The 24,766-nt window shown below is 40.9% G+C and overlaps 1 protein-coding gene across 6 annotated transcripts in view; it reads right to left on the reverse strand.

Annotated features, from left to right (window-relative positions):
* Positions 1-716: 716 nt before the first annotated feature.
* The window catches only part of LOC126921455 (mucin-5AC-like), a 331,161-nt gene continuing 307,111 nt past the window's right edge, over positions 717-24,766 (reverse strand). For all 6 annotated transcript variants that reach the window (XM_050733059.1, XM_050733060.1, XM_050733057.1 and 3 more), the window contains 9 exons: positions 10,917-15,029; positions 10,111-10,425; positions 9,922-9,991; positions 8,847-9,262; positions 5,958-7,913; positions 5,589-5,711; positions 5,313-5,479; positions 5,005-5,219; positions 717-4,659 (listed from right to left, as the gene is read on the reverse strand). In XM_050733059.1, coding sequence (XP_050589016.1) covers positions 4,238-4,659; positions 5,005-5,219; positions 5,313-5,479; positions 5,589-5,711; positions 5,958-7,913; positions 8,847-9,262; positions 9,922-9,991; positions 10,111-10,425; positions 10,917-15,011 — 7,779 coding nt within the window. In that variant the 5' untranslated portion in view covers positions 15,012-15,029 and the 3' untranslated portion in view covers positions 717-4,237. The remainder of the gene's footprint in view (positions 4,660-5,004; positions 5,220-5,312; positions 5,480-5,588; positions 5,712-5,957; positions 7,914-8,846; positions 9,263-9,921; positions 9,992-10,110; positions 10,426-10,916; positions 15,030-24,766) is intronic.

Raw genomic sequence — 24,766 nt, forward strand, 5'->3', positions numbered from 1 at the left:
CGAACAACATCGATTGACTGTCGGCTATAATAATAATTAGCAAGGGTACGCTTTCTACGAGCTATTTTTCCTACGACAGAATCCTGTGTTTAGAATCGTTAACGCAACAGCCGTCACACGCATTTACAAGAAAAAGAAATAAAAAAAGAGACAGAGGGAGAATAAGTAAAAAGGGAGTCGTATTATCGATAATTGAAGGATGAATCGAATGGCAAGAAACGTTGACGTGTTAATATTATCGCACAGGACGTGCCTGAAAACAGAGAAATTAAAGGAAAAGTGAGAAGATTTGGCTTCGCCGAAAAATAATGAGACAACCTTTAGAAAAAAATAATAGAGGAAGAAGTTGAGGAAGTAAGATGATGAAAAAGACGTTTGTCTCGATGTAAAGGAACGTATAAAAAGAATAATTACTACAGACACTTATTATACATCTCTATAGTCTATTTAATAATATTACTTATTGAATTGTCAATCTCATGTTCACCTTGTTTCATCGTTTTTAAATAGTTAATAAACGTTTTACCAATTTTAAATCTGTGTCACCTGTCTTTCCTTCGAGCGCGATTCCTCTTAATTCTGACTGGTTTCAATTTGAAGTTTGAGATCTCAAAATTTAAATATAAATTTAAAAAATGTGAATTTCAAATTATATTTTTTCAGTTTGAAGCTCTCAAACGGGAGGGCAGGTTTTAGAAAAATCAAGAAGTCGCAGATCGGTAAAAATACTTGTTTTTATTACATCGATAGGATAACTCGTTACTGTTATTAGCGAAAAGAAAATCACGAGTCGAGTTCATTACGAAAATCGAGTTTGTCGGTCCATTGTGACTTGTTGTTCGATAAACTTGCGGTACAGAGCAATGATAAATGACAATGACAATAATAATACTAATTAATCAATATAACTATAACTCTTTCTTCTTTTTTGTTTTTCTTCAATTTTTTTTTTTTTTGTTTACTTAGTTCCATTGTTTAGACGAATCACAGAGAGAATTTAATTTGTATCCTTCCTCGCGTATTTTTTTTAACATTATATATCCATTAAACTAAACTTCTGAAATAAAATATATATATATGTACGTATATATACATATATATTTATATATTTATATATTTATATATAATATATTTTGTTCTTTCTCACATAGAATTCCTTCTCCTCGTAAAGCAGCAGCGGTTTTTTCTTTTCTTTTTCAACACATTTAGAAGTATTCCTCAAATATAATATATAAATTACAATGGAGGAAGAGGAGACGTTACAGCTAAGAAAATGTACATTCATAGTTCGGTATTATGTATATATCGTACAATAAAAAAAGCGGATAGTCGTGACAGTGGTAGTAATAGTAGTTGTGGTAGTTATAGTAATGGTAGTGGCAAATAGTAAATAGTAATAGCGGTAATCGTAGTATTCGTAGTAGTATTCGGTGACCGGTAGTAGTAATAGTAATAATAATTATTATTATTAGTTAGCGATAGTAACTGCAATAGCCCCTATTATATTGCGAGAAAGTATCTGCGTGTTGTGTGTATATATATACATACGCCCGTAACAGCGTATTATTCGGCTTCTTTTTTCGCTGAAATTACAACATTTTTCCTCGAGTTAATCTAAGACGCCGGATTTTTTCCCTTTTTCTTATGCTTTATGCTATTACACGTGCGTAAATATGTGTATACGCCCCTATAGTTTGAACAAGTGTCGTGTTCTTTTTGACTACTTACACTATTATATTCGGTATCTACTTTACATTTAAAAGGTACATTACACGTACAGTACGTACAGTTACTTTTCCCTTCCTATCTTGATTCGCCACCCTCCAACCCGCCTTTTGATCTATTTTACTTCTACTATAGGTATGTATATATATATATGTAACATATATAATATTATATATAATATATTACATATATAATATAATATATAATATATTATATATAAATATGTAATATATTATATATAAATATGTAATATATTATATATATATATATATATATATATATATATTTCGTTTCTTTCGTTTTCTCTATGTTCTCTTGAACTTCGTTCCACATTATTTTTTTAACAAGAATCGCATATAGGATCACTGACCGCGAAGGAATCCGATGTCCTTCGATACATACATTTGCATGGCAGGTGACACTAGCTTTTTATTCGAAAATAAGTTATGTACACGTGTAAACTGCACCCCGTCCACGGTATTGTTCGGTAATATATTCGAGTTTAGAAATCGTCAGCTAAATAAAATTAAAACGAGCAGCGAGCGAGCCACCAGCCATCGGTCGATCATGGCGACAGACCGAAAACGTTCGTTCAACGTACGAAGACTAAAACGGTGTCCCTCTTTCTCTATGCCTACTGTACATCGCGAAGAAATCGGTATAACATAAATCTTAACGAACGTTCATCCGCCGATCAACCAGAGATGCCTGGTCGCGTCTCTATTCAAATCGATGCAACGCATAAGATATCGAGAATACGCATACGGATATTTCCCTGAGACTGATCAGAACGATTGGATAATCTCTGTACACACGGAGTAAAATGAAACGCGCCCACGAGCGTGCTTAGATTTTGCTAAAAAACTTGTAAAAGCTTCTGTCTACGATAGGAGGTCTCTCTCTGTTCATTTCAGTGTTCAACCTTCCCTCTCGACGCACACATTTAACACGCTTTCGAAGATATAAGTACCTAGAGATCGTTCCATCGTCGCATTCGATGAATTCTTTCGTAAATCGGATGCGTCGATGATCCTTGAACACGTTCACTGCTGAACATTTGTAGCCTTTAAAAGACTTACTATTGATAGTTTCCCGTACGTTAATATAAAGAACAGCTAGAAAATTAATAACCGCTTACATTTATCCTATAACGAAAAATGTTTCGTCAATTCGACAGATTAAAATCTAAACGAGAAACAACTTGAGCATACTAGCTAACGAGCGTGATAATAATAATAAAAACAAATAGAACTAGACAACAGTGAACGCGTCGATTGTATTTTCTCACCGTTCCAACAAGTAAACAGTTAAATATAATCTGAAATGGAAACCGTTAATTCGTGAATCAATCATCGCGAGTTCGATGAAACCTATTGCACACTGAATATTACCACCGATCCGTTTCTTTATATTTCTTAGACTTAACAAACACTGATCGATCGCGCTTATCGGTCGGCAATCGTTCAACGGAAAGCAGACTCGCGAAATTGCACATCCCAAAGAAAATAAAAGGAAGAAAGAAGAGATAACAAGAAACGTAAATGCTCCATATTTTTCGACGATTAATAAACGCTTACTTAAATCTACAATGGTAAACACATAACCGAATTACACTTTTAATCGACTCGCTAGTATCTTGTAAAAAAAAGAGAGAAAAAAGAAACAAAGACAGAGAAAACAAAACGAAATTATTTAAATTAATAACGTGGTAACGTGACAAAGCTGATGGCGATTGAATAATTCGTACGTTCCAACGTTGGTTCATTGCTAACTTAAAACAATCGCATCGATGAGCAGAGAACGTGAGACATACACGATGCCCATTCACGCGGAGTTTCAAGTTCTCCGTGAACATCGATTCCTTGAACAAATAATCGCACTGACAATAAGCGCGTGGACTTCCACCAGATTCCAATATTACGATTAAAATCTACACGACTGGAACTCGAACGAAAGATTTCTCTTCCGATTCTTCACAAAGATTGTTCGAATTCTCTCTGCTTTCTATCTCAGATCGTTCAAACCAAAGAACAAGAAGTTCGATCAGGATGACGATCTTCATCTAGAAAACATTGTTAAAGACGCCATCATCCCTCGGCCCCCAACCGATATATCGATAAAATATCACTGTGCTCCATTTGGAACATCTGTCAATAAATACTGCTAATAGAATGCGTCAAATGCATTGCCATTGAACTATCTTCCTCTTCGATCGTACCGGAACTACTAATTCTATATACTTCTCGTGTTTAATTGTTCGTTCGATCCTGGTTGAACAGAATCAAAATAAAACACTAGATCTTGATCGAATGAAACTTTCCACTTAGCCGCTCAGTGACTTTTCACGGCTAAGGATTTACGTTCAATCCGTGACAGTTGTCTTGTTACTCTGTCGCGTTCTGGCTTGCCTTTCGCGTTTAGGCGAAACACTGGAGATCTTCTTCGACGATTCCTTCGAGGCGGAAGTCGACGGTTTCGCCTGGGGTGATGAATGCCCCAGCGACGCCTCTTGTCACCTTAGGCTGATGACCACTTTCTCTACGTTCAACAGGGATCTCACTTTCTCGTTGTACTTAATCAGAGTCACCTTAGACCCTCTCACATTGATTCGCTCGCCGCCGCTAAGCAAGTGGCAGCAACGGGATTGTTCCAGGAAATCTTGCAGCTTCAGTTCTCTCATGACGTCGCGATGAGCGATCGCTGGTGGACCAGCATGAGCTTTAGGATTCACTTGACGCAGCAACGTGTCCCTGCTTTTTATTTTTAGGGCAGCCATCAGATCCTGGAGGAGCACCCACTTGTCTGGATCGTTGGCGAGGGAAAAGAGAACTGGCAGGTTCACGTCGCCCATTTCTATCTCGATTTCATCTAATTCAGGTTCTGGACTGTCCATAGGAGGATCGTCGAGGGGATTGTAACCAGTTTCTTCTGGGTCTGAAACAAATTTATCGATGATTAATTAATTGCAAATATTTAAATATCAAATCATTCTGATAACAGTTTTACTTTTAGGATTGATAATCGAAACTGTTTTTGAATTTAACTAATATAGGGTAATTGAGTATACAATGGCATAATAGCGTTGAATAACTTTAATCACTAATGATACGATCTTGATAATCCTGTAAACTTTTTATTTCACTTTAACTCACAAGGATACGACCTTAAGTACGTTCCTCACTTTCAAATGACCTTGATTGCCAAAAAAATCGGAAAAGCTTACGTAATGGCTTAATTGCAAAACTTTAGGATGTTATTTAGATTTTTAGAGGAACTTACCAAAGATAGAAGACGGGCCACCAAACGACCACGCTGTACTTGTGCGACCCTGAATATCATCTAAGTGTTGTTCTAGAATCGAATAGGCATCGGTATCTGCAGCTAACATCAGCGGGGTTTGTCCAGAATAAGTAGCTAATAGAGGATCAGCGCCATAAGAAAGTAGCAAGCGTACGAGTTCGGTAGCACCATTTTCTGCTGCCTCGTGAAGTGGTCTGTAATAAGGAAATAGATCGTATTTTAATGTCTCTGACGAATTGTCTATTAGAATTCCGAAACACACGTTGGAACTCAGTAATGAATATTACCTTATTCCACCGTTGGCACTTTCACTCGCATTCGCCCCGTACGCGAGCAATAATTTCGCGATTTCCAGGTGACCCTTCGAACATGCTTCGTGAAGCGGCGTGTATCCCGCGTTATCCTTTGGGCTTGGTGCGTTATTCAGCTTCTCTAAGCAGTATGCAGTGACATCCTACGAACACAGCGAAAAAACGCAATTTGTATTCAAATATTTATCAATGAATATATTTCACTAAATTGAGATTGAATTTTCAATGAATAAATGTTTTATCAATATTTACCGTGTAACCGAGTCTGGCGGCACGATGCAACATTGTTTCGCCGACACCCTTCTTGATCACCCATGTTCTAATCTCCGACTGAATATCAGCTACGCATTCTGGACTGGGCCTTGTTAGAACTTGCTGTAAAACAAATATTCCACATTGATAATCTTCTATACCTTCTATATTGATGAAACAATAGATCGTGCATGTATTTCAAAAGTGACACAACACAGCTCAACGAACTTCTGCAGGAAAAGTGAAAAACTATTTCGAAGCTTACAAAAAATAATTTAATAATTTTGTAACGCATTCGAAATACATGTGCGAAATCACTGATCCATATCACTGAGAATAAGATCATTTACAAAAATACGCAAAGCTCACCCTTTTCCTTTCTTTAGGCAGCGTCTCGTCCTTCTTCAACGGTTTTTTCTTTTTGCGAATATAATCGAATCCGGAGCGGAACTTCCGCCTACTTGTCCTCAGTTTAAGCTTCTTTTTATTAGGAACTTCTGACTCATTGGTCTCGTCGTCAAGCTCGTTGTTTTCCACTTCCTGCGCATCGTTAGTCTCTTCCTGCACTGGCTCCTCTTCCGCTTCCGCTTTTAAGCGGCGTAGTTTCTTCTCGGCCAAAGATTTCAACAAATCCTTTCGCCTCTCCATCAAAAGATGATGTTGCTTCGAGTTCATGATCGCCTTGTGTCTCCTCAAAATTCCAGCGTTCTTCAATCGCGAAACAACTTTCTGCTTCAAGGTCCTCTCTTTCCGCAGCCTGTTCTCTGGTGTTTCAGTCTGTGAGTCATCGTCCTGAGAAGTATCGTCGTGGTTCTGCATAGGGGGCGCTGATGCTGGCCTGTCTTCGCCAAAAACTTCTCTGATGGTCGCCTGTTTCTTCAATACTCGCGTTTCTGTTCTCGTTCTACTCTTCAGCACGAATGTTGAAAATTCGTTCGGTAGAGCATGATTATTTTTAAACGTGTCGCGGAAGTTGTTTATCGTTTCCTTGCGGAAGTAACCAAGTAGGAACGAATCCGTCACCTTGATAGGCTTCACCTTGTTATCTTTGACAGGCGATTTGCCCTTTGGTGATTTGGACGATTCCAACAAAGGAATTAAACTTGGGGTCGGAAGCAGTTCAGGTTCGTTGTTACCTTTCTGCAACGTTTTATTTCCACCTTTATCCGATTTCTCTTTCTGTTTCCTCTTCTGTTCTTTCTTACTGGTTCCTACCCTCTGAGCTAGGACGTCGACGATGGAACTGTTTTCCGATCTTGAATGCTTCATACCCTTAGGAGGACACGAGATTGTTGTAGACGACGTGGCTTCTTCATCGTCGATCTTACTTCCTATCCCAATCTCAGTGGTACTAAAGCTGTAGTTAGATTCTACATCGCTGTCTACCAATTTCTTTCTGCCCAAATACACGTCGGAACTGTCCATAGAGACTGACAAAGCTGGAGATCCTGGGTCCAAATCAGGCAACGAGGTGGACAACCTGTGGAACCTCGATGGTTTCGACACTGTGATCAACCTAGGTGGCATTCTCAAGGATTTTTTGTAGACGTACACCTCCTCCTCCCATCCGGGCCTGAAATCGCTACCATCGCCAAACAAAGGCTTTAGTTTCACTTTCTGAGACGTAGAAATCTTCGAGGTGGAGCATTTCGATTCTTTCTCATTCTTAGCCTTCTGTGGCGTCGTATCTCTGGATCTAAGCTTCATTCCTTCTGTTTCAGTGCTGCTGTTGGTGCACCGTTTTCTTGCTCTTAGCCTATCAGCTACTGAAGAACCGTGACCAAACTCCGTACTAGCATCGCTCTCTTCGCTAGAGGAATCACTGCCGCTAGACGACTGTAATTTAATTCTGCTTCCTCTACGAATCCTTCTCTTCCTACATATTATCTCCTCCTCGCAATCACTGTCATCCTTCTTCATTTTTTTCTTTGCCCGTCGAATTAACGGCACCTCGTCAGAATCATCGCTAGAATCTTTCACATCATCCTTGCTCACCTCTAGCTCGGTTTTCACTTCTATCTTGATGTCCGTTATCTCAGAAGCTTCGTCATCCTTGTTCGTTTCCGGAGACTCGTCTTTATTGTCCAGAGGTGAATCGATATCTTGGATTTCCTTTTTTATGTCCTCTGGTTTGATCTGAGATGTGTTAGCGTCTAATTCTTTGCTGCTATCGTTGCCAGTGTCATCGAGTTTGGATGTTATCGTGCAGCTGACCTTCTTCTTGCGACCGCGTTTCTTCATTGCGTCTCCTGTTCGTAGTTGTTCCATAAACTTGTCGCACGTGGTGGACCAAAACGTGTCCACTTCGGTAATCTTGTCGTTCTCCTGAATATAAGAAACCAAGAGTTTATGAAAAAAATTAGATTTTTTCCAATTAATATCCGGAGGATACTACTTCCGCATTATACGAATCACGCGTGGAAAAATATTTCTCTAGACAAGAAGTTGCGGAAAGTGTGTCAAAATGTTAAATTTATCTAACATGTTATACGAGTGTTTTTACGGGAATACTAGTCGCAATTCTTTTGTCGTGTTATACGTGAGTTCACTGTGCTTGAATTTAGATCAAGAATTTTTTTGGAGACTATTTAAGCAGGCCCAACACGAATGAATTATCCTCATATCATCTATAATCGGGACAACTAGAGTTGATCCGAAGCGGCAAGAATTCGTGTGGATTACTTGAATCAATATGTTTGCTTTCGTCGTCACGCGATCCTATACAATCCAATTTTTATGATATAATACTATCAACCAATAACAAAACTTCGCGGACTCTATATTTATGATTGTGTAAAAGACGATGATCCCATTACTTTATTTTTGTTTGGGGAGAAGGCGTGAACCAATTTCCACCACTAGATACCGTCAATAGAGGAGGTGGCAAATTCACGTACACCACTAATCTAAACTTCGAAATCTACATATACTACACATTCCAAGGAGCACAAGAATTAAAATATATTAGTTTGAAGTTTCAATCGCCTAAAAAAATTCATTCATGAAAACTTGTATCAAACTAAATATTAATTTCAAAATAATGACAAAGTTAGCACAAAGTTAAATAATAGGTGTAGTTAGAACAATGATATCCTAAATTTTATATGAAGCAACTCTAGTCTCCTTGACTCAAAATAAAACACGTAATCCGCTGAAAATCCAGAATAAAAATCGTAAAGAGAGCTCGAACGCCGAAGGCCGCTGATTCGCGAGCACGAACAAATCACACGAGAAACAACCTTACGTAAATAACGTTACCTTCAGTTCTATTTTCACGAGGTCCGTCGATGAGGTCATGCCCATGCACATGGCGTCGTTCAGAGGAACGGGTGGCTGCACTTTTGATAGCTGTTTTCTGTCCCTCCTCATCTCCTCGAGCGTTTGCCGTTCGAGAACCGGCATCTCACCCTCGGAGTCGCTCTCCCTGAAGTCGAATACCGATGTTTCGGAGGAGCTTCTAAATCCGCTGGCGCGTGCTGGCACGCTAGAGGCAATCGCCGGCGCTGGCGCCGGAACCGGAACAGTCGCGGCCACCGGCATATTCTCCTCTTCCGTTCTGGAGAACAACCGTCTTCGGGGAGGTAAACAGGCTACCTTCTCGCGCGTCAACTTTGGCGGACTACCCGCCGATGAACCGGATTGCGGAGTTGACGTTGAAGCTGTACTGTCTAGTTCTGCAAGCACAGATTTAAATGTGTTATCAAGAAATAGTTTTGAGGCATACGTTTGTAAGAAGAAGAAGTTGATTCGCAATAATTACTTAGTTTATGGTTGTCCAGGTTTATGAGAGTCTTTTTATATTTGTCGATATAGTGACTGCGAATAGTAATTAACACTCGTTTGAAGAATTGGTGATATATAATATGAATAGAAAGAAGAAAGCGTTGTTTATAGGACTACTATGATTGGACAATGTGCTGTTTGTGTTTTCAAAAATAGTGTACCGATAATATAATATAAAAATCTGTATGCTATTATAATATGATATGAAAACGTGTAAATATCTAGTTAGAGCGATCTTTGTACTATTTTAAAATAATGTAACGATAACATAATTTTTAAAATAATGTATTAATAATATAGAAATTATATACTATTATAATATAATATAAAACTGTATATCTATTCGAAATAACCTTCGAACCTTCTCAAACAATTTAACTACAATCTCAGACAATCTCAATAATATACCACAATGGAAGTGATATAAAATTCATGTATGACAGATACACTAAAGAAGTCATTAACTTTGAAATCATAAAACACAAACTACCTAATCACGAAAAACTTTAGGAGAACATAAAACCGATACACCAGCAGAATCTAAATTTACCTTTCGGAGTAGTCGACGTATCCTGGGAGGGTACGGTCGTGGGTTTCGTTGCAAATTGACCGGTTCCCACCTTTAAGAACAAACACCAAAAATAAAAAACATCATATATTAACAATTCGGCCAATAGAAGCCAAAAAAGAACATCTTCGTAGAAAGTAACAGAGAAACAACATGTTTCGTTCGGTTCACCTGCTTCAGTTCCGCCTTGGTTCTAATTTTCGCAGCCAATATAGCTGCGAGACCATCGTCTTTGTCACGGTGAATCTGATTCTCGGCTCCTCGGGGTCCCAGGAGTGCTTCTTTACCAGGTAGCGTGGCGGATGAATTTACTCTCGAGCCATACAAACTACGGGGGGCCTCCTGAGTGATCGAGTCTACCGCTCTCGGCACATGGAACTTGTAATGGGGCGGCGTGTTGCTGTTTCGTTCCAGTAAGCTCGCTGCTGTGAATGGTGACAGGTTGTGTCTTCCGATGTTCGTTTTGGGCTCGACCGGTGCAACAACCTTTGGGAATAGAGGACACTGGCGTTAGCATGATAATGGACGTATCTCGCTGCTTACGTTTATGATCACTCAATAAACCTACAGGTAAGATATAGATAGGATTTGGTGTAAGGTATTGATTTTAATGTAAGATAAAGTATTTCTGGTATTTAATGGCATTTCTTGTGAAGAGATCAGGGGAGAATTTTTATGAACAACGAATGGCTGAGAGCTGAATGTATATTTATGGTAGAGATTCGAAGAACGTACTTGGAGATCTCTGCATTGAATGTATGTGATGTGTGTCGTACGTGTGAAATTGTTAAGATCGTAATAGGGTTGGGATAGGCGACAGACATGGTTGATATTTTCAACATAGTTCGTATGTAAGATATAATTTGTTACAGGTTGAACTAGAATGAATTAAAACTTCATATCGGGATAGTTATCGAAGAATGAAACAACACCTCCACGTAAGATATAATATACAAGAATATACAATTGCTACATACCTTATTCTGAAAACTTTGTTGACTATGATTAGCCAAGATAGGCTGTTGGCTGTTCATTTGTTCTTCCCTTTGCTGTTTATTCTCTAGGCTATTCCTCAGCAAACTAAGCACTCGTTTATCAGCACCGGTATTGCTCGGCGGTTCCGTGGCCTGTCCGCCGGAAGTAGCTCCAGGAGGCACCACAAGTCCGGCCGCTTTCTGACTCTGTCTGTAATTCGTGTACGCGGATGGTTGGCTAGCGTTTGCCTGTTGCGGCAAAGAATGCACATTCGTGGGCTTCGTGATCACAGGATGAACATACGACGATGAACTATAAGTGACCTTAGGTTCCGCGTAGCTTCTCTTATCACAGTAAGCTTGTTGATACCTCGCGGACTCGGATGACGAGTATCCGCTATCGGATCTCTGCTCGTAGGTGCTAGGTGCTACGAGGGTGCCATTTGGTAAAGGAACCGGTAGATTCATCTCTTGTCTCTTCTGTTGCTCATACAACGCTTTCGCCGTTGACAATCTCTGCTGGATCCACGTGTCGAGTCTCGGCTGCTTATTCGGCCCGCCACCGCCGTAAATTGTCTCGCTAGGCCTCTTCGAAGGGCTTCGATCGCACTGCGGCGGTGGCTGGCCAAATTTACTTCTACTGTCCAGATAATATTTCGATGAGTCGGACGGGTAATCTTGAAGAGGCAACGCAGCCGGTCCTATCCTTGCAGGATCGATCATCGACGACGGATACCTGGAGGTTCTGGAGGCGATGGTGTCGTTGGCCGACAGATAAGAAGACGACGGGACCGGCGGAGGCGGTGCTGGTGTAGTCACCGCGTCGTACACCTGCGTCGTGGGCAGTGAAGTCTTTTTAAACGTGGACATATGGGGTAGTGGAGCGGTATTATTAGGATGTTGAGAAGGAAGAGACTGCGGAGGCGGAGCATACAGCTGTTGCGCGGAACTTCTCCGTTGAAGAGTATTCTCGTGCGGCTGGCCGTGATGGTGACGCAGCGGCGCAGAGTTGAAGTCTGGCAGGAAGTCGACCTTCGGTGCGCACACCGTTTGAGGGGTCGGCGCTCGAACGCCGCTCGTTGGCGGTAAGATTCTGCCGTTATTGCTGGACAATCGGTTGTCGTACGCAGGGTATGAGGCTGGTTGTGGAGGAGGCTGCGCCGGGGGCGGTAACATGGTTCGCGAGTTGTTGCTTCGCGATGAGATCACCGTGGAACTACTGACGTGTTTCTCCGGTGCGATCGTCTCGATGTCGTCCTGAGCGGTCGAGTCGGCAGATGTTTTCACCGTTTTAACAGAGAGGTCCAAAGGAGATTCCCTCTTTCGAATTCCGTTCGTTTGAGAAGGAGGAGTCACTATAGAGGAAGCAACGGTAGACTGTACCGTAGACACGGTCGAATTCTGGTACGGATACTCTTTGTATCCATAGTCCTCAGTAGCTCTTACAGGCTGGTGATGATAGGAGGATGTCGTGCGATTGGTGTCCGACGTTTGATAACTATGTACCGTGGTAGTTTGAACGGAAGACCTCGGAGCGACTTGACCGATAGACGTAACGGTGGTGCTGCTCGAGGAGTTGCTCCCCTGATGACTAGGCGCCATGGTGGTAGCGTAGGTAGGATATCCGTGTTGAGCGGTATATCTGCTGTAAGAGGAATTTGTTACCGTGTTCGTCCTTCCATTGACCGGCATGGTGTGACTCATAGTTGGCAAAGTGACCGGGTACTCGGGAACCCTTTGAGGCGCGGCCATCGAGGAAGTAGGCGGCGCAACGACCGAAACTTTGCTCGCCGTGCTGGTCGAGTAGCGTTGCCGTTGCACCGATTGCGCCTTGCTCGCGGATTCTCGCCTGTTGGAATGATAGGACGAGAGAGCGGCGATAGGTGGAAGGTTGTGCGTGTTAGTTCTCGGAACAGACGTCTGCTGAGATCGATAAGAGGCATAAGGTACCTCCATCGAGTTTCTTTTCGAATCGGCGCCGTTGTACGTCACCGGTTTACTCGGCTGATAACCGGTGGCACCGTTAGTATTTCCGTTTCCGGAACAAGTAGATTCTGTTCGAGGCGCCGGACCGGCCATAGACATTTGCTGAACATATGCCTGGCTCTGAGATCGACTGGACTGCGAGTAGTAGTTCGATTGAGTGTGCGGCGGCTGGGGACCTTTTTGGAAGGAATGATACGAAGACTGAGGCGGCAGCCCGTACGGATTCGCGTACCCACCGGCGTTCTGTTGATAATGCTGCGACGTAATGGGAAGGTTGTACGAATGAGGGGTGGAGGAGGCCGGTGGTGGTGGTGGATAAGTCGGTGAATGCGGCTGGAAGCTGCTATGCGGAGAGGGTGTGTGATGAGGAGAGGGAGTGTGATGAGGAGAGGGTGTGTGATGAGGAGAGGCGTGAGGCGTATGCAGGGTGGATACGTGGGGCGATTGTCTATGCGGCGACGGGGTAGCGTGACGGGGAACGTCATGGGGAGAAGCGATAGGATGATAACCACCAGTCAGCGCTGCCGGTGGCGGCATTTGATTTGAGTTTGAGGATGAGGAAGCCGCGGACGTCCCGTGAACGATCATTCGACTGGCGTACGAGTTCGGCCCCATCGAATGCGGGGACGCATTTATTCGACTAGAAAGCTGTTGCTGCTGAGGCTGTTGTATCTGAGATTGTTGCTGTTGTTGCGGCGGCTGCTGTTGAGCCTGATGATGCGGGTGAATCATAGTTCCGGCGGATGGCAAGTGCGACGAAGGAATGTGCGCCGGATGATTTTGATAGGACGACGACGATGACGAGGACAACGACGACGACGAAGACGACGAAGGAATGTGACTTAAGTTGACTGTGTGGCGAGGGCTGCACGGGTTCAACGACGAACATGACGGAGACGAGGAGACGCGCGAGGAGTGCGACGATCTTTCCGAATGCGACGACCTGTCCGTTGCTGGATTGCTTGATGAGCTTAATCGATTCTGCGGTTGATGCTGCTGCGGCGTGCGATAAGTCTGCGATGATGGCGAGCCGTAAATCAAAGGAGTGCTCGATGGCGGCGCAGCGTTATTACCGTAGGAACTCGGTGGCACTCTTTGCTCCTGAGCGTGTCCTTGACCTAAAGCGGTGGTCGGGTTGCTCTGCTCGACCGGCGTCGGCCTCGTAGCCAACTGCACGTTTCCTGATGACGTAGCTGCAGCTACGCTCGACGATTGATAGATCGAATTCTGAGTGAACGGAACCGGGGCGCTCTTCGTGATGTCCGGATGATGATACCGGGGATAGTATTGGGTTCTCTGTGCTACGACCGGCGCGTTCGGTTGCGATTGTCGATCATTGGCAGTTTGATAGGTTGCTTGGTGCGACGAAGCGAGTATTTCTGCTGTAGAGAACGACGTTCTCGAGACCGGGTTTAATTGTTGATACACCGGACCAGGGGAGTGTGGCTGTTGAGGTGGTTGCATTTGATGCAAGTGCGGTGAACTTGGCGCTGTCGCTGTCGTCGGCTGCGAGTGATGATGAAGATCGTTGGACGACGATGTCGAGGAGGTCGATTGTTTCTGTGAGAAATTTGACGTCGACGAGGATCGACTGCTCGATGGCTGCATCTCCGTTAAAGTGATGATACTCGAGGACGATGAGCTCGCCTCCATGGAGGATCCGTCATCGCCTGGCCTCGTATCCGGCACTTCAACCCTCGTTGGTTGAGGAGGATAAGGTTCGACGGATGGGCTCCAGAAAGTGCTGGAACTGGCCGCGGCGTTGTCCACCGACGATGGTCTGACGTCGTTGAGATATTGACTCGTTTCCTGATCGTTGCTCCCGCCGCTGCCCCCACTGTTCCCAGCGTTACCGGTTGTGTTTCCGCTCGAAGTCGATTGCGGCGGTAACGATAGTGACGGTGGTGCTTGCGATACGGATGGTGCCGGTGACGAAGGAGCCACGGACGAGGTGTTGCCATGGTCGTGCGACGACGATATGGACGAAGCAGAACTCGTTGATGTCGCGAGACTGTGATCCGCTGACGCGGTCGCACTACCTGTACTCGGTACCGGCAGTCCCTGAAAGTACTGGCGAGCCCCCTCTAATACGTTCGTGAAGCTCACATCCATGTCACGCCGACTGCTGGTCTGAAATCAGAACAAAACGAGTTTTCTCATTTCTTTGCAACCTCTTTGTAAAAATCTCGATTTAAGGTTTTCTAAAGCTTAGTACTTCATCTTTCGAAGATTACATGTTACGAACTCGTCAATTTCAGAAATAATTCTTTTCATTCTCTAAATTTTCTTACCATACAATAGGGACTCGCGTTTAGAAAAAGAAATTCAATCGTCAGAACGTTGTTTGATTGGACACTAAATAAATTTTCGTTCCGATAAATGGAGTTCTACTGTAGAGAGTAAAACGCATTTTTCTATTTCTATGAATCTTATATTTGGAAAAGACATTTATAGTTAAAGAGCATCGCGTGAACCACCAACCAGCGAGTAGAACAGCGACCGTACGGATTAACGAAAACTCAGTTCACACGGTGTTGCAGACTACCAGCACCGTCAGGGAACCAGGCCGAAACATTAATCTTCATTGTCTTGTATTTGTCTGCTACGAGCGCAGCTTCTCTTTCTCTCTCTCTCTCCCTCTCTCTCTTTCTCTCTCCCTCTCATTCTCTATTTTACTCTCTTGCTTCTTTGGCTTTCCAACGCTTCTATTTTCTCCAATGAGCAACTCGAAGCGCGAGGCAGCCTGATCTCACGTTATTAATCTCGTTGGCCCGCGTTGCTCCGTGAAAGATAAGATCATCGCACGGAACAGCAACCTGCAGAGGGGAACGAAACGAGATTCTTCAGAGAGACCGATGACGTCGAGTTACGATCCTAAACGGTCCGGATTGATAGAGAAACCTCGCGACGTGGCTCAATTAAACGCAACTCGGCTGGTACACCTGATAAACACTGGCGGAAAGATAGACCCGTCGACAACGCTCACAGAATGAAGTTGAAGTACCGTAGAACTTCATTTCTCTGAACTCGTCAGGGGACATCAACTTTATTATTTTTCGTTTGATGGACAGTTTACTTAATCTGGGATTAACTAATATTATTGTACATTCGAATAAAAAAAATCTATTCTTAAATTAGTACTACTCTTGCTTAACTGCAATAATTCAGAATCATGTGATCAGTGTAATGTGTATTCTAAGGATTTTTTTCTTAAATCCTCGATGAGTTATAAGTTACAGTTAACAGCATCAAATAGAAGCGAGTTGCTAAGAAAGTTTATTTAATACGTAAAATCCCTCACTGTGAAAGCCCAAAGCTATTGCAGACAAACGAGCCCTATTCTTTAATAGCGGAATGCTTCATCACCGTAGTGTAAAGCCAGTTATAAGAACCATAGCACACCGGCGACAAGAAACTGCATCTACGCGAAGAAAAATTGTTGCAGGTAACTACCACACCGTCGCGTATCAATTATCATACCAACACTGACTACAGCTATATCTTCCTTAATGACTAATTCAAGCTCGTTATTGATCTACGTCATTCGCAACTATGTTCCGAGTGTCGGTAGAAACGCCAACGGAACACAACGACTTCCAGGGAGTGCGGGGAAGCCTCCCATTTATCAATGTCCGTATCACGATTCATATTTCCAGCGGAACCCTCGTAACTCGGCATCAACGTCTCCGAATCCTATCGAAATCTATTCTATCCTACAAATCGGCAAGCTGGTGATGGAAGAGCGTCAGAGATCTTATCCTCGCGAAACAGTCGCTCGTGCGGCGATCGTTATCGATTATCGAATCTAGGGGGACACGGAGATACGACGGATGCACAGCCAGGAAAGGCTGGATCGCTCGATGTGGCTCATTGAGACGTGTAACGAATCGTCCGTCTGCGTGTACGGGAGAGAAGCGGAGCACGGGAGACAACCACCACCACTACCGCCATGATTCGACGGTAGTCGCGTGTACAGGTAGGACAACGATGGTGGAAGTGGTAGGCGAGAATCAATATCGCGCACCCTTGTAGACCGAGCAACCTGAGGGGTTAGTTTGGCCCCCTTCGTGCGCCAGTCAAAGGCCCTTCTCGAATCACCCTCGCGACTCCCTCCGACTCTGTCCTTCTTCCGCGATTTCCTTCCGCTCACTTCGTTTCATTCCTATCTATCTCCTGCATTGCACGCATTTTAGTCTGCAGATGTTTCATTCTTCAGAACACGTATCTATTGTAACCAAAGCCTTATGGTAGGTGTCCATTCGAGAGTAAAATTATAGCGAGTTGCTCTCAAGGGTATTTCTCGCAAGCGAATACTGCGTTTAGAGCGACTATCAGAGTTACCGTCAATGCAGATCGAATAGTAACTCTCAACAGTGTTGCAAGAAATACTCTCGAGAGCAACTCGCGATAATTTTACTCTCGAATGGACATTTACCTTTACTCAAGAAGTAAATTTGAAGTTTTGGAATAAGTAATAACAATAAGTAATAAATAAATAAATAAAACAATAATGATCCTCTTCTTAACAAAATTGCTTTCTCTATTTAATAGTCAGCTCTTTTAAAAACAATGTTCGTCATTTTTAAGTGAACTCTCTCGAAGGGTCTAAAAAGTTCGACGTCGCTAATATACGCCTGTCTTGGGAGATGTTTTAATGGAATTTTCGAGACTTTGGTCATAGTAATCTATTGGATAGTGCCCAATACCTAACTACTAAATATCATGATGCTGATCAATTCGTTTTAGAGAATGTATGAGAATGATGGAGTGTTCAAGGTGGAAAAAATAATAGGGAAGAGAAAGATATGCGCATGGACAAGATCGGAATGAGAAGAAGTAATGCGATAAGATGAAACGCTTCGTATATTCTGTTTGATTTATTTACTCAAGTTTCTTGCGAGTTTTATTGTGAAGGACGCTGTTGAGGAATACGAGAGTTTAAATTCTTATGACTATGCCAGAAGAATCACTTATAATAGAAACATGTTTCAAGTTCCACGTGCATATTTGGAACTCAGTCATCCCGAGCTAACCTTTCAAATGTATCGTTCAAGCTATTCGCGTTACTTCCAACATATTCAGAATATGAAGATGAAAACTAACTCGTCATATCTTCTTAAATATACAATAGTTTCCTTCAGCTGTAATCGACTGTAGCATTTAAATATCTTTGTTTTCTCTGTGATATAATGTACTCACCATCAGGTAGTAATTTTAGATAACTGTAATTTTAGAATACTTCTACTTCCTGTCTCTCAAATACAGTCAATATCCTTATTCAATTTCTTAGCCAGCGTTATTCTTGCTCTACGATTCCTAAGTCACCATATCCTAGATGTATACTATAAAACTCTTAAATTTGATCATTCTTGTCACCCTTACTTGAATCTACTTAACACTGAACCTACCGGCGCGGTAAAATTGACCGCTCTCGCGACTTCTACACAAATTTATCTATATTTATACTTTATCATATCGCTTCATAATTTCTGACTTTTCCTAAAACATGCATACAATATATTTTTCGGTATTTACTTTTAGTTTGCTGTTTTATTTTCTGAGAAAAATTTGTATTTTGCATTGCCTACCGTGAGCGGTCATTTTGACCGTCCGACAAAATATTTTTGTTATTCTTAAAATAAATACAATCAGTACAAATAAAAGGCTATCTCAAGGTCAAATGACGAACAAAATGAGTAATAACAAATAATAATAGCTGTTACACCCGTAATCTTGTCATAAAACATAATCTCGATCAAGATGAACACCAGCTGTCAAGACGTATCAACTCAGGCCCATAATAATCCTAAGGAACGGCCATAAAATTTAGCATTTTTTATAGTCCACTGTTACAAACATTTTAAAGGTCGAGAAGTTTCTTAGGGTTATTGCTTATTGCGATAAAACACGAGAAAAGCTTTCTCAACTCCACTCTCGAGTAACCGTTGATGGAGAACGGCCAATACTCATCAATATTTTTGTATAAATATCGCTGTCACAGGCCATATTCTTATTTGCTATTATCTTTTCGACTAGAATACATCTCAGTTTGTTAGTCAATTAGTCGACATCTAAACTTGTTATCTCTAAAACTCAGACAGAAAGCATCTCAGAGCGTTTTGTGTAAAGTTGTTATAAAAGGAAAAGTAAAGTATATCAAATTTGACAATAATTTTGTATTCCGTACATGGTATTATTCTGTGATAAATACTTACCCTAGAAATGTCAAGACTTTAAAAAAAAAGTTATAAAAAAGAAATTACGGACATAGAAGAAGACTGTTCAGTGTGCGATGAACAAGAAACTTCAGCAACTGAAAACTGCATGGAAACACATGAAAAGCTATTTACAACCGAATCAGAGTTGAATATTATAAATAAGTCCAGGGCAAAAAGGAAAGAAATTATCGTTGACAACAAAGGGTGAGACTGATGTATAGAACCAACGTATTAAAACTGGATCCGATGGGACAGTTTGGAGAGAAATAGATGTAAGTCCCAAACCTGGCAGGACATCAGTCCATAATATTTTTAGGGATATGCTAAACGGTATATTATGAAAGGACAAATAAAGACGGCATTTTATCTTATAATTGATCACCGTATAAGGGATCATACAATAAAATGTACGGAAGAAGAAGAATTTAGAGTATTGGAGACTAAGAGGGAGCTAGATGCAACAAAACTAGATGCATTTATTGCTCTGCTATATGCTATATGCTAAAAATTTAAATGTCTCATATTTGTGGAATAAAATTTGGAGACCTGCATTTCTTTCAAAAACAATGAGCAGAAATGACTTTGCTGAAATTATGAGGTTTATACGATTTAATAAAAAAAGCGAAAGAAGCCAACGTTTATAAACCAATAAATTTGCAATAGTATCTACAGTATGGGGCCAATTTACAGAGAATTCACAAAATTGTTATAAACCTGGTGCATACATTGCTTTTATATAAAGAATCGCGGGAAAAAAACCATACAATAAAACTACCAAGAAGTTCAGATTCATTACTACAAAAAACTTGTCAAGTAAAAAGTTGTAAAGGTTACAAAATTATGAAAATTTGTTTAAGATGCGGAAAATATTTATGCGGCAAATGTACATTTGATAATAAGATAATTTGTAAAAAATGCAGCAAAATTGAATAAGATATATCTTTATATAAATACAAGTGTAATTCTATTTAAGTCTATAATTGAAATTAAACAAAAGTAAATTTGAACGAAATTTTATGAAAGTTCATCATTTTATATACATTTAGTTATAAATTAACCATTATCTAAGTTAAATCATAAAAATTATTACTTCTTTAATCACCGGTCATTTTGATCGCACACGGTAGGAATAGGTATACACGAAGTGTCGATAGGTTTAATGTTAAACTTTCCCGAACCCTTAGAATCTCTAATACTTCTTATCGAACTATACGAGTCACCGCATTGATAACGAGTGTAATTCCAATGAATGTGCAATAAATTCAAGTTCTGTAAACGCTTTATTTGAATCGTTTCTTTCGTATAATTAATATATTACATCAAGAAATATTCAGGAAACGTGAATTATTTTCCATTATTCGTGAGAAAATCAAGACGCACTGCGTTAATGGAATAAACGGATGGAACAATTTCAAGCGGAAATGAATACTCAAACGGTAAAGAAAATAGCGAAACCTTTTAATACTCGAACGTTCTCGGACAATCTGATTCCTCCCCCTTTGTCAGAGTCTCTGGAGAAATCAAGGCTTCCGGCGAGTCGATTTAGGGAATTCTCGCTTGTTGAATTCGATAAGAGAGGCCCTTGGAAATCCATCACACCTCCGATATAACTATTTATTCGCAGTTGGGTTCGATCATCGAAACAGAAACATCCTGATTTCGTCAGAAGTCCTCTCGAATAACTGTTCGCTATTTAACTGGATCCTTTAGTTTCTGTAATACATTCTTGGATCTGATAAGATAAAATTTTACGCAACCATTACGCGACCACTATCGATTTATAGACGTAATTACAAGGCAATGTATTCATCTTCTATAAACCTTATCCTATCCCATCAATTTTACTGTTATTTCTTAAATTTTTATCTTTTTCAAAAAGCAAACGACGTATTAGAATTGATTACACCGAAGCAATTGTATTAAAAATAATTAAAGCCAAATGTTTTGCATTCTACATTTTTGATAAACATTTTTGATAATAAGGACAGTTGAATTTAGTATATTTTCCTTACAAGTAATTTTACACTTATAATATCTAGATTGGTTTATATTTACAGCGTTTATAAAAGTTGAGTTTTAGCTTTATAGCTAATAAAAATCGTAAGAAAATTGTACCATAATGTTAGAAGGGAATGAAATTAATTTATCAATCAAGATCAATTCTAATTGCATTCCAAACATCAGTTTTCAATCGATTGCACGAGTTAAAGATGGTTGAAAATCGACACCCTTTTGTTACGAAGCGTTTCGAGCTTGGTGAAGTCTCACATAGCTTCGTAAGACTTCGAAAGTTGCCGGAATTTCAAGAATATCAAGATTCCGGAAAGTTCGCGGGTTAGTTCGAAATCTCTGAAACTCGTCTGTTTCAAGCCAAGACCAAACATCAAAACATTTCTAGTTTGCGATGACGAGAAGATAAACAGCAAGTGCATCTAGTCGCCTGGATCCCTCAAAAACATGGAACTTTACCGCAAACCTCGAAGGACTCGAATTTCCGAGGTCATGGAAAGTTCCGTGGAAACTTAAGAATTATGGAACTGGGAGAAAGTTGAAAATTTGGAATTCTTCCACATCGAGAGTTGCCTCGTGTCACCTCGTGTTCGAGACTATTGGATAAATAAGAAAACTTACTATGATTACAAATTTTGTAGATCGTCAGAGTTATGAGAAAGTTTTGAAGAAGTATTCGACGTTTTTCAAAGTTAAATCCCTCGATACTGCATCTTTTAATGACGAAACCGGTTGCTTTCACGACAACGAAGAGTTTGGAACTTTCAACAGGTTTCCAAACCGATGGAATTCAGAGGTGGTAAATGAGAAAGCAAAGCAATTTGAAAATGGAAATTTCGGTCGCAAACATGTGAAGCACAGTTAGACACTCGTTTATAATAAATGATTGGACCTCGAGTATTAGAAATACGATGAAGGACTAAATACATAAATACTCGAGATTAGAGCGTGAAAGAAGAGAATTGGCCACTCAAAGTTTAGAGTGGATGTGATCGAATGTTCCTCAGGAATGATTGTATAATTCGTTAGGTTGAATGAAATTGAGAGAGTACACAGTTCTTTCCGCGTCTAATTGTGAGATTAATTAAATACGAAAATATAAATTATACATTAATAAAAAATGAATTACATCTTTATTTTGATTTTTCATCTGTCTATATTTGCAAATTTCATAACTAGAGACAATCCTTTCTGAATTAAATTGTTTCATGTCGTGAGAAAATACTTTTTCATCAATTATTAATAATAGAAACATATTTTTATATAGGAAACACTAAAACTCAAGAGCGGCTACATAAAAAATAATATATAAATTTATCATTTAGTTAATTAATAACTTCTTACGGCATATATCGTTGCATATATGCAACGTCAAGCGTGAAAAGATTGACAAACAAAATTCCAACAATAGGAATTAAGAAAAGATAACTCATCGAGGCAACGAGCTATAGAAGTAAGAATGCCTCGCGATATTTTCTTGGATACGCATCCGCGATCCTGGAGCCGCGATCGACGCTCGAATACGAATAATGAACGAGTTCGAAGGCCGGAGAAAGATTGCGAGTCACGATAATCCGGTGGCGCTAGATTAAAAGCCGCGGCGCGGTCAGCCAACGGAACGTGGCGGAAGTACGAGGAGGGAGCCAAGTAACGCTTTCAGCCGGGCTAAGCCGTGGCTTAAATGCTCGCCACACGGCGAGAACTTGTTCGTCCGAGGCCTCGTAGGCTCGCTCACGCCATGAACATACGTCTTTGAACAAACTTTTTTGCTCCCACAACGCGCCTTGAATTCGTTGAGAAGTCAAAATACTTTCATCTTCACCTCATCATAATACTCGTTTTTCCTGTTTCCTGGACTTACCTTACGAACAAACAACGTTTCACGGCTGACGTGAAAACGCAGAAACGAAGGAAGGTTCGCCTCGTGATTTGATGAAAGCTATTTTTAGTCGGATTGCTTTCAAGCAAAGAAACATTTTGCCGCCTCGTATATTAATAATTTCCGTATCGTCAAACAGGTTTCTGGGCAATATATCGACATAATTGGTCGACAGAAAAAATTCTCCTAATAGGAAGGTTCATCGCATGCAAACAGAAATCGAGTGTATTTGCTCGCATAGAAATCTCACAATGCACGTGGTACCATGAGGGATGAGGCGATCGAGTTCGTTTGGTAGTCGAGCAATCAAAGCGCTCCACCGACCAAACTCGCCCACAATGGCGTCAAAGGGAAGAGTCGCGGCCTGGCGTGTCCAAAGAAGCTTCGAATCTTTGATCATCCTAACAACGCTTTTTCAGACTACTCGCAGTTTAAACCCTCTTTCCGTTACGAGCAATAAAACTAATGCGGGCACGGACTTGTGTGTACAGTGTACAGCTGCTGTGTATATACGTTCCTTGTACGTGTGTATCCGTGTATATTCGTAGCGTGGTATAAACGGTGTGAACTAGAAGGCGAAAGAGATAGAGGAACAGAGATAGAGGGAAAGAGGAAAAGAAGGAGAAAGGAAAAGAGGGAAAGAAATAAAGAGAGAGGGAGAGAGAAGAGAAACAGTCTCGGCTGACCCATTCCACCTTGGCGTGGCATCCACTCTCATCCGTTCTCGCAACAAACGCATCCGTACCTCAAACAAGCCCTTACCACGAGGCCAACACCCTTTGCCACTTCACGGTCGTTCGCACCGCACCGTCTCTCACACCTCCCAACCGGCAACCCTGGGTCCCGTTCGATCCTACCCTCTCACGGAACCACCGACATCCCTTGTTGGCGAAATGTTAATTCTCTAACTGTCTTCGATTCGTGTCGTGTCCAAAAGAACGAACACGTCATGTAATGCGGTAAATGTTATTGTGTGGTTTGTAGAGACGTATTAGAGACGTTTGAATTGATGAAATACGATTATTATATAGAATATTCAGAATGCAGAGTATTATGCAAGTGTGTTAAAATAAGTGCGATATCGATCTTGTGAGAGCAACTAGCAACGAACGAAGTATCATATTTCCATATGCTTTATGTCGTTTGTCGTACTTTAAACATTTGTTAAAAGTACTAAAAGAAGTAGATCTCGTTCTTGTAATACATTGCATGCGTATAATTTGATATTAATCAGGGGTATCAGGAAGATTTTTCAATAATACTTGATAATATTGAATGAAGAATAGCAGAAATAAGTACGTACATTAAAAAGGTCTATCTCCGAAAACCTGTCGCCATCCAGAATGTAATTAATCATTATTTCTCGCCGACATTCACAGTAAATACTCATTAAAAATAATGACAGAATTAAAAGAATTTTAAAAGCACATATATATATATATATATATATATATATATATATATATGGATATCTTACGATCCATTCGTAAAAATAAAATAGTTTCTGCTCCATAATTTTAGCCTAATTTAACGATGTATACAGACTTTCCAATATAGAGGAACTGCAGATATTGTGTATGATTTTTAATCTCTATTTTATACCGGTTAACATCGAAACAAGCGGGATAGTTTGCGTGCAATAAATTTCGCGAATAGCTGTCAGCGGAGGACCCGGAAAATATATAGAGAATTATGATCGAAGATCCTATCTGTAAGAAATATAATCTCACACAAACTGCGGATGACTCTGTTGCATAGGA

The sequence above is a fragment of the Bombus affinis genome, chromosome 10 (assembly GCF_024516045.1).
Source record: "Bombus affinis isolate iyBomAffi1 chromosome 10, iyBomAffi1.2, whole genome shotgun sequence".
Taxonomy (NCBI): Eukaryota; Metazoa; Arthropoda; class Insecta; order Hymenoptera; family Apidae; genus Bombus; species Bombus affinis.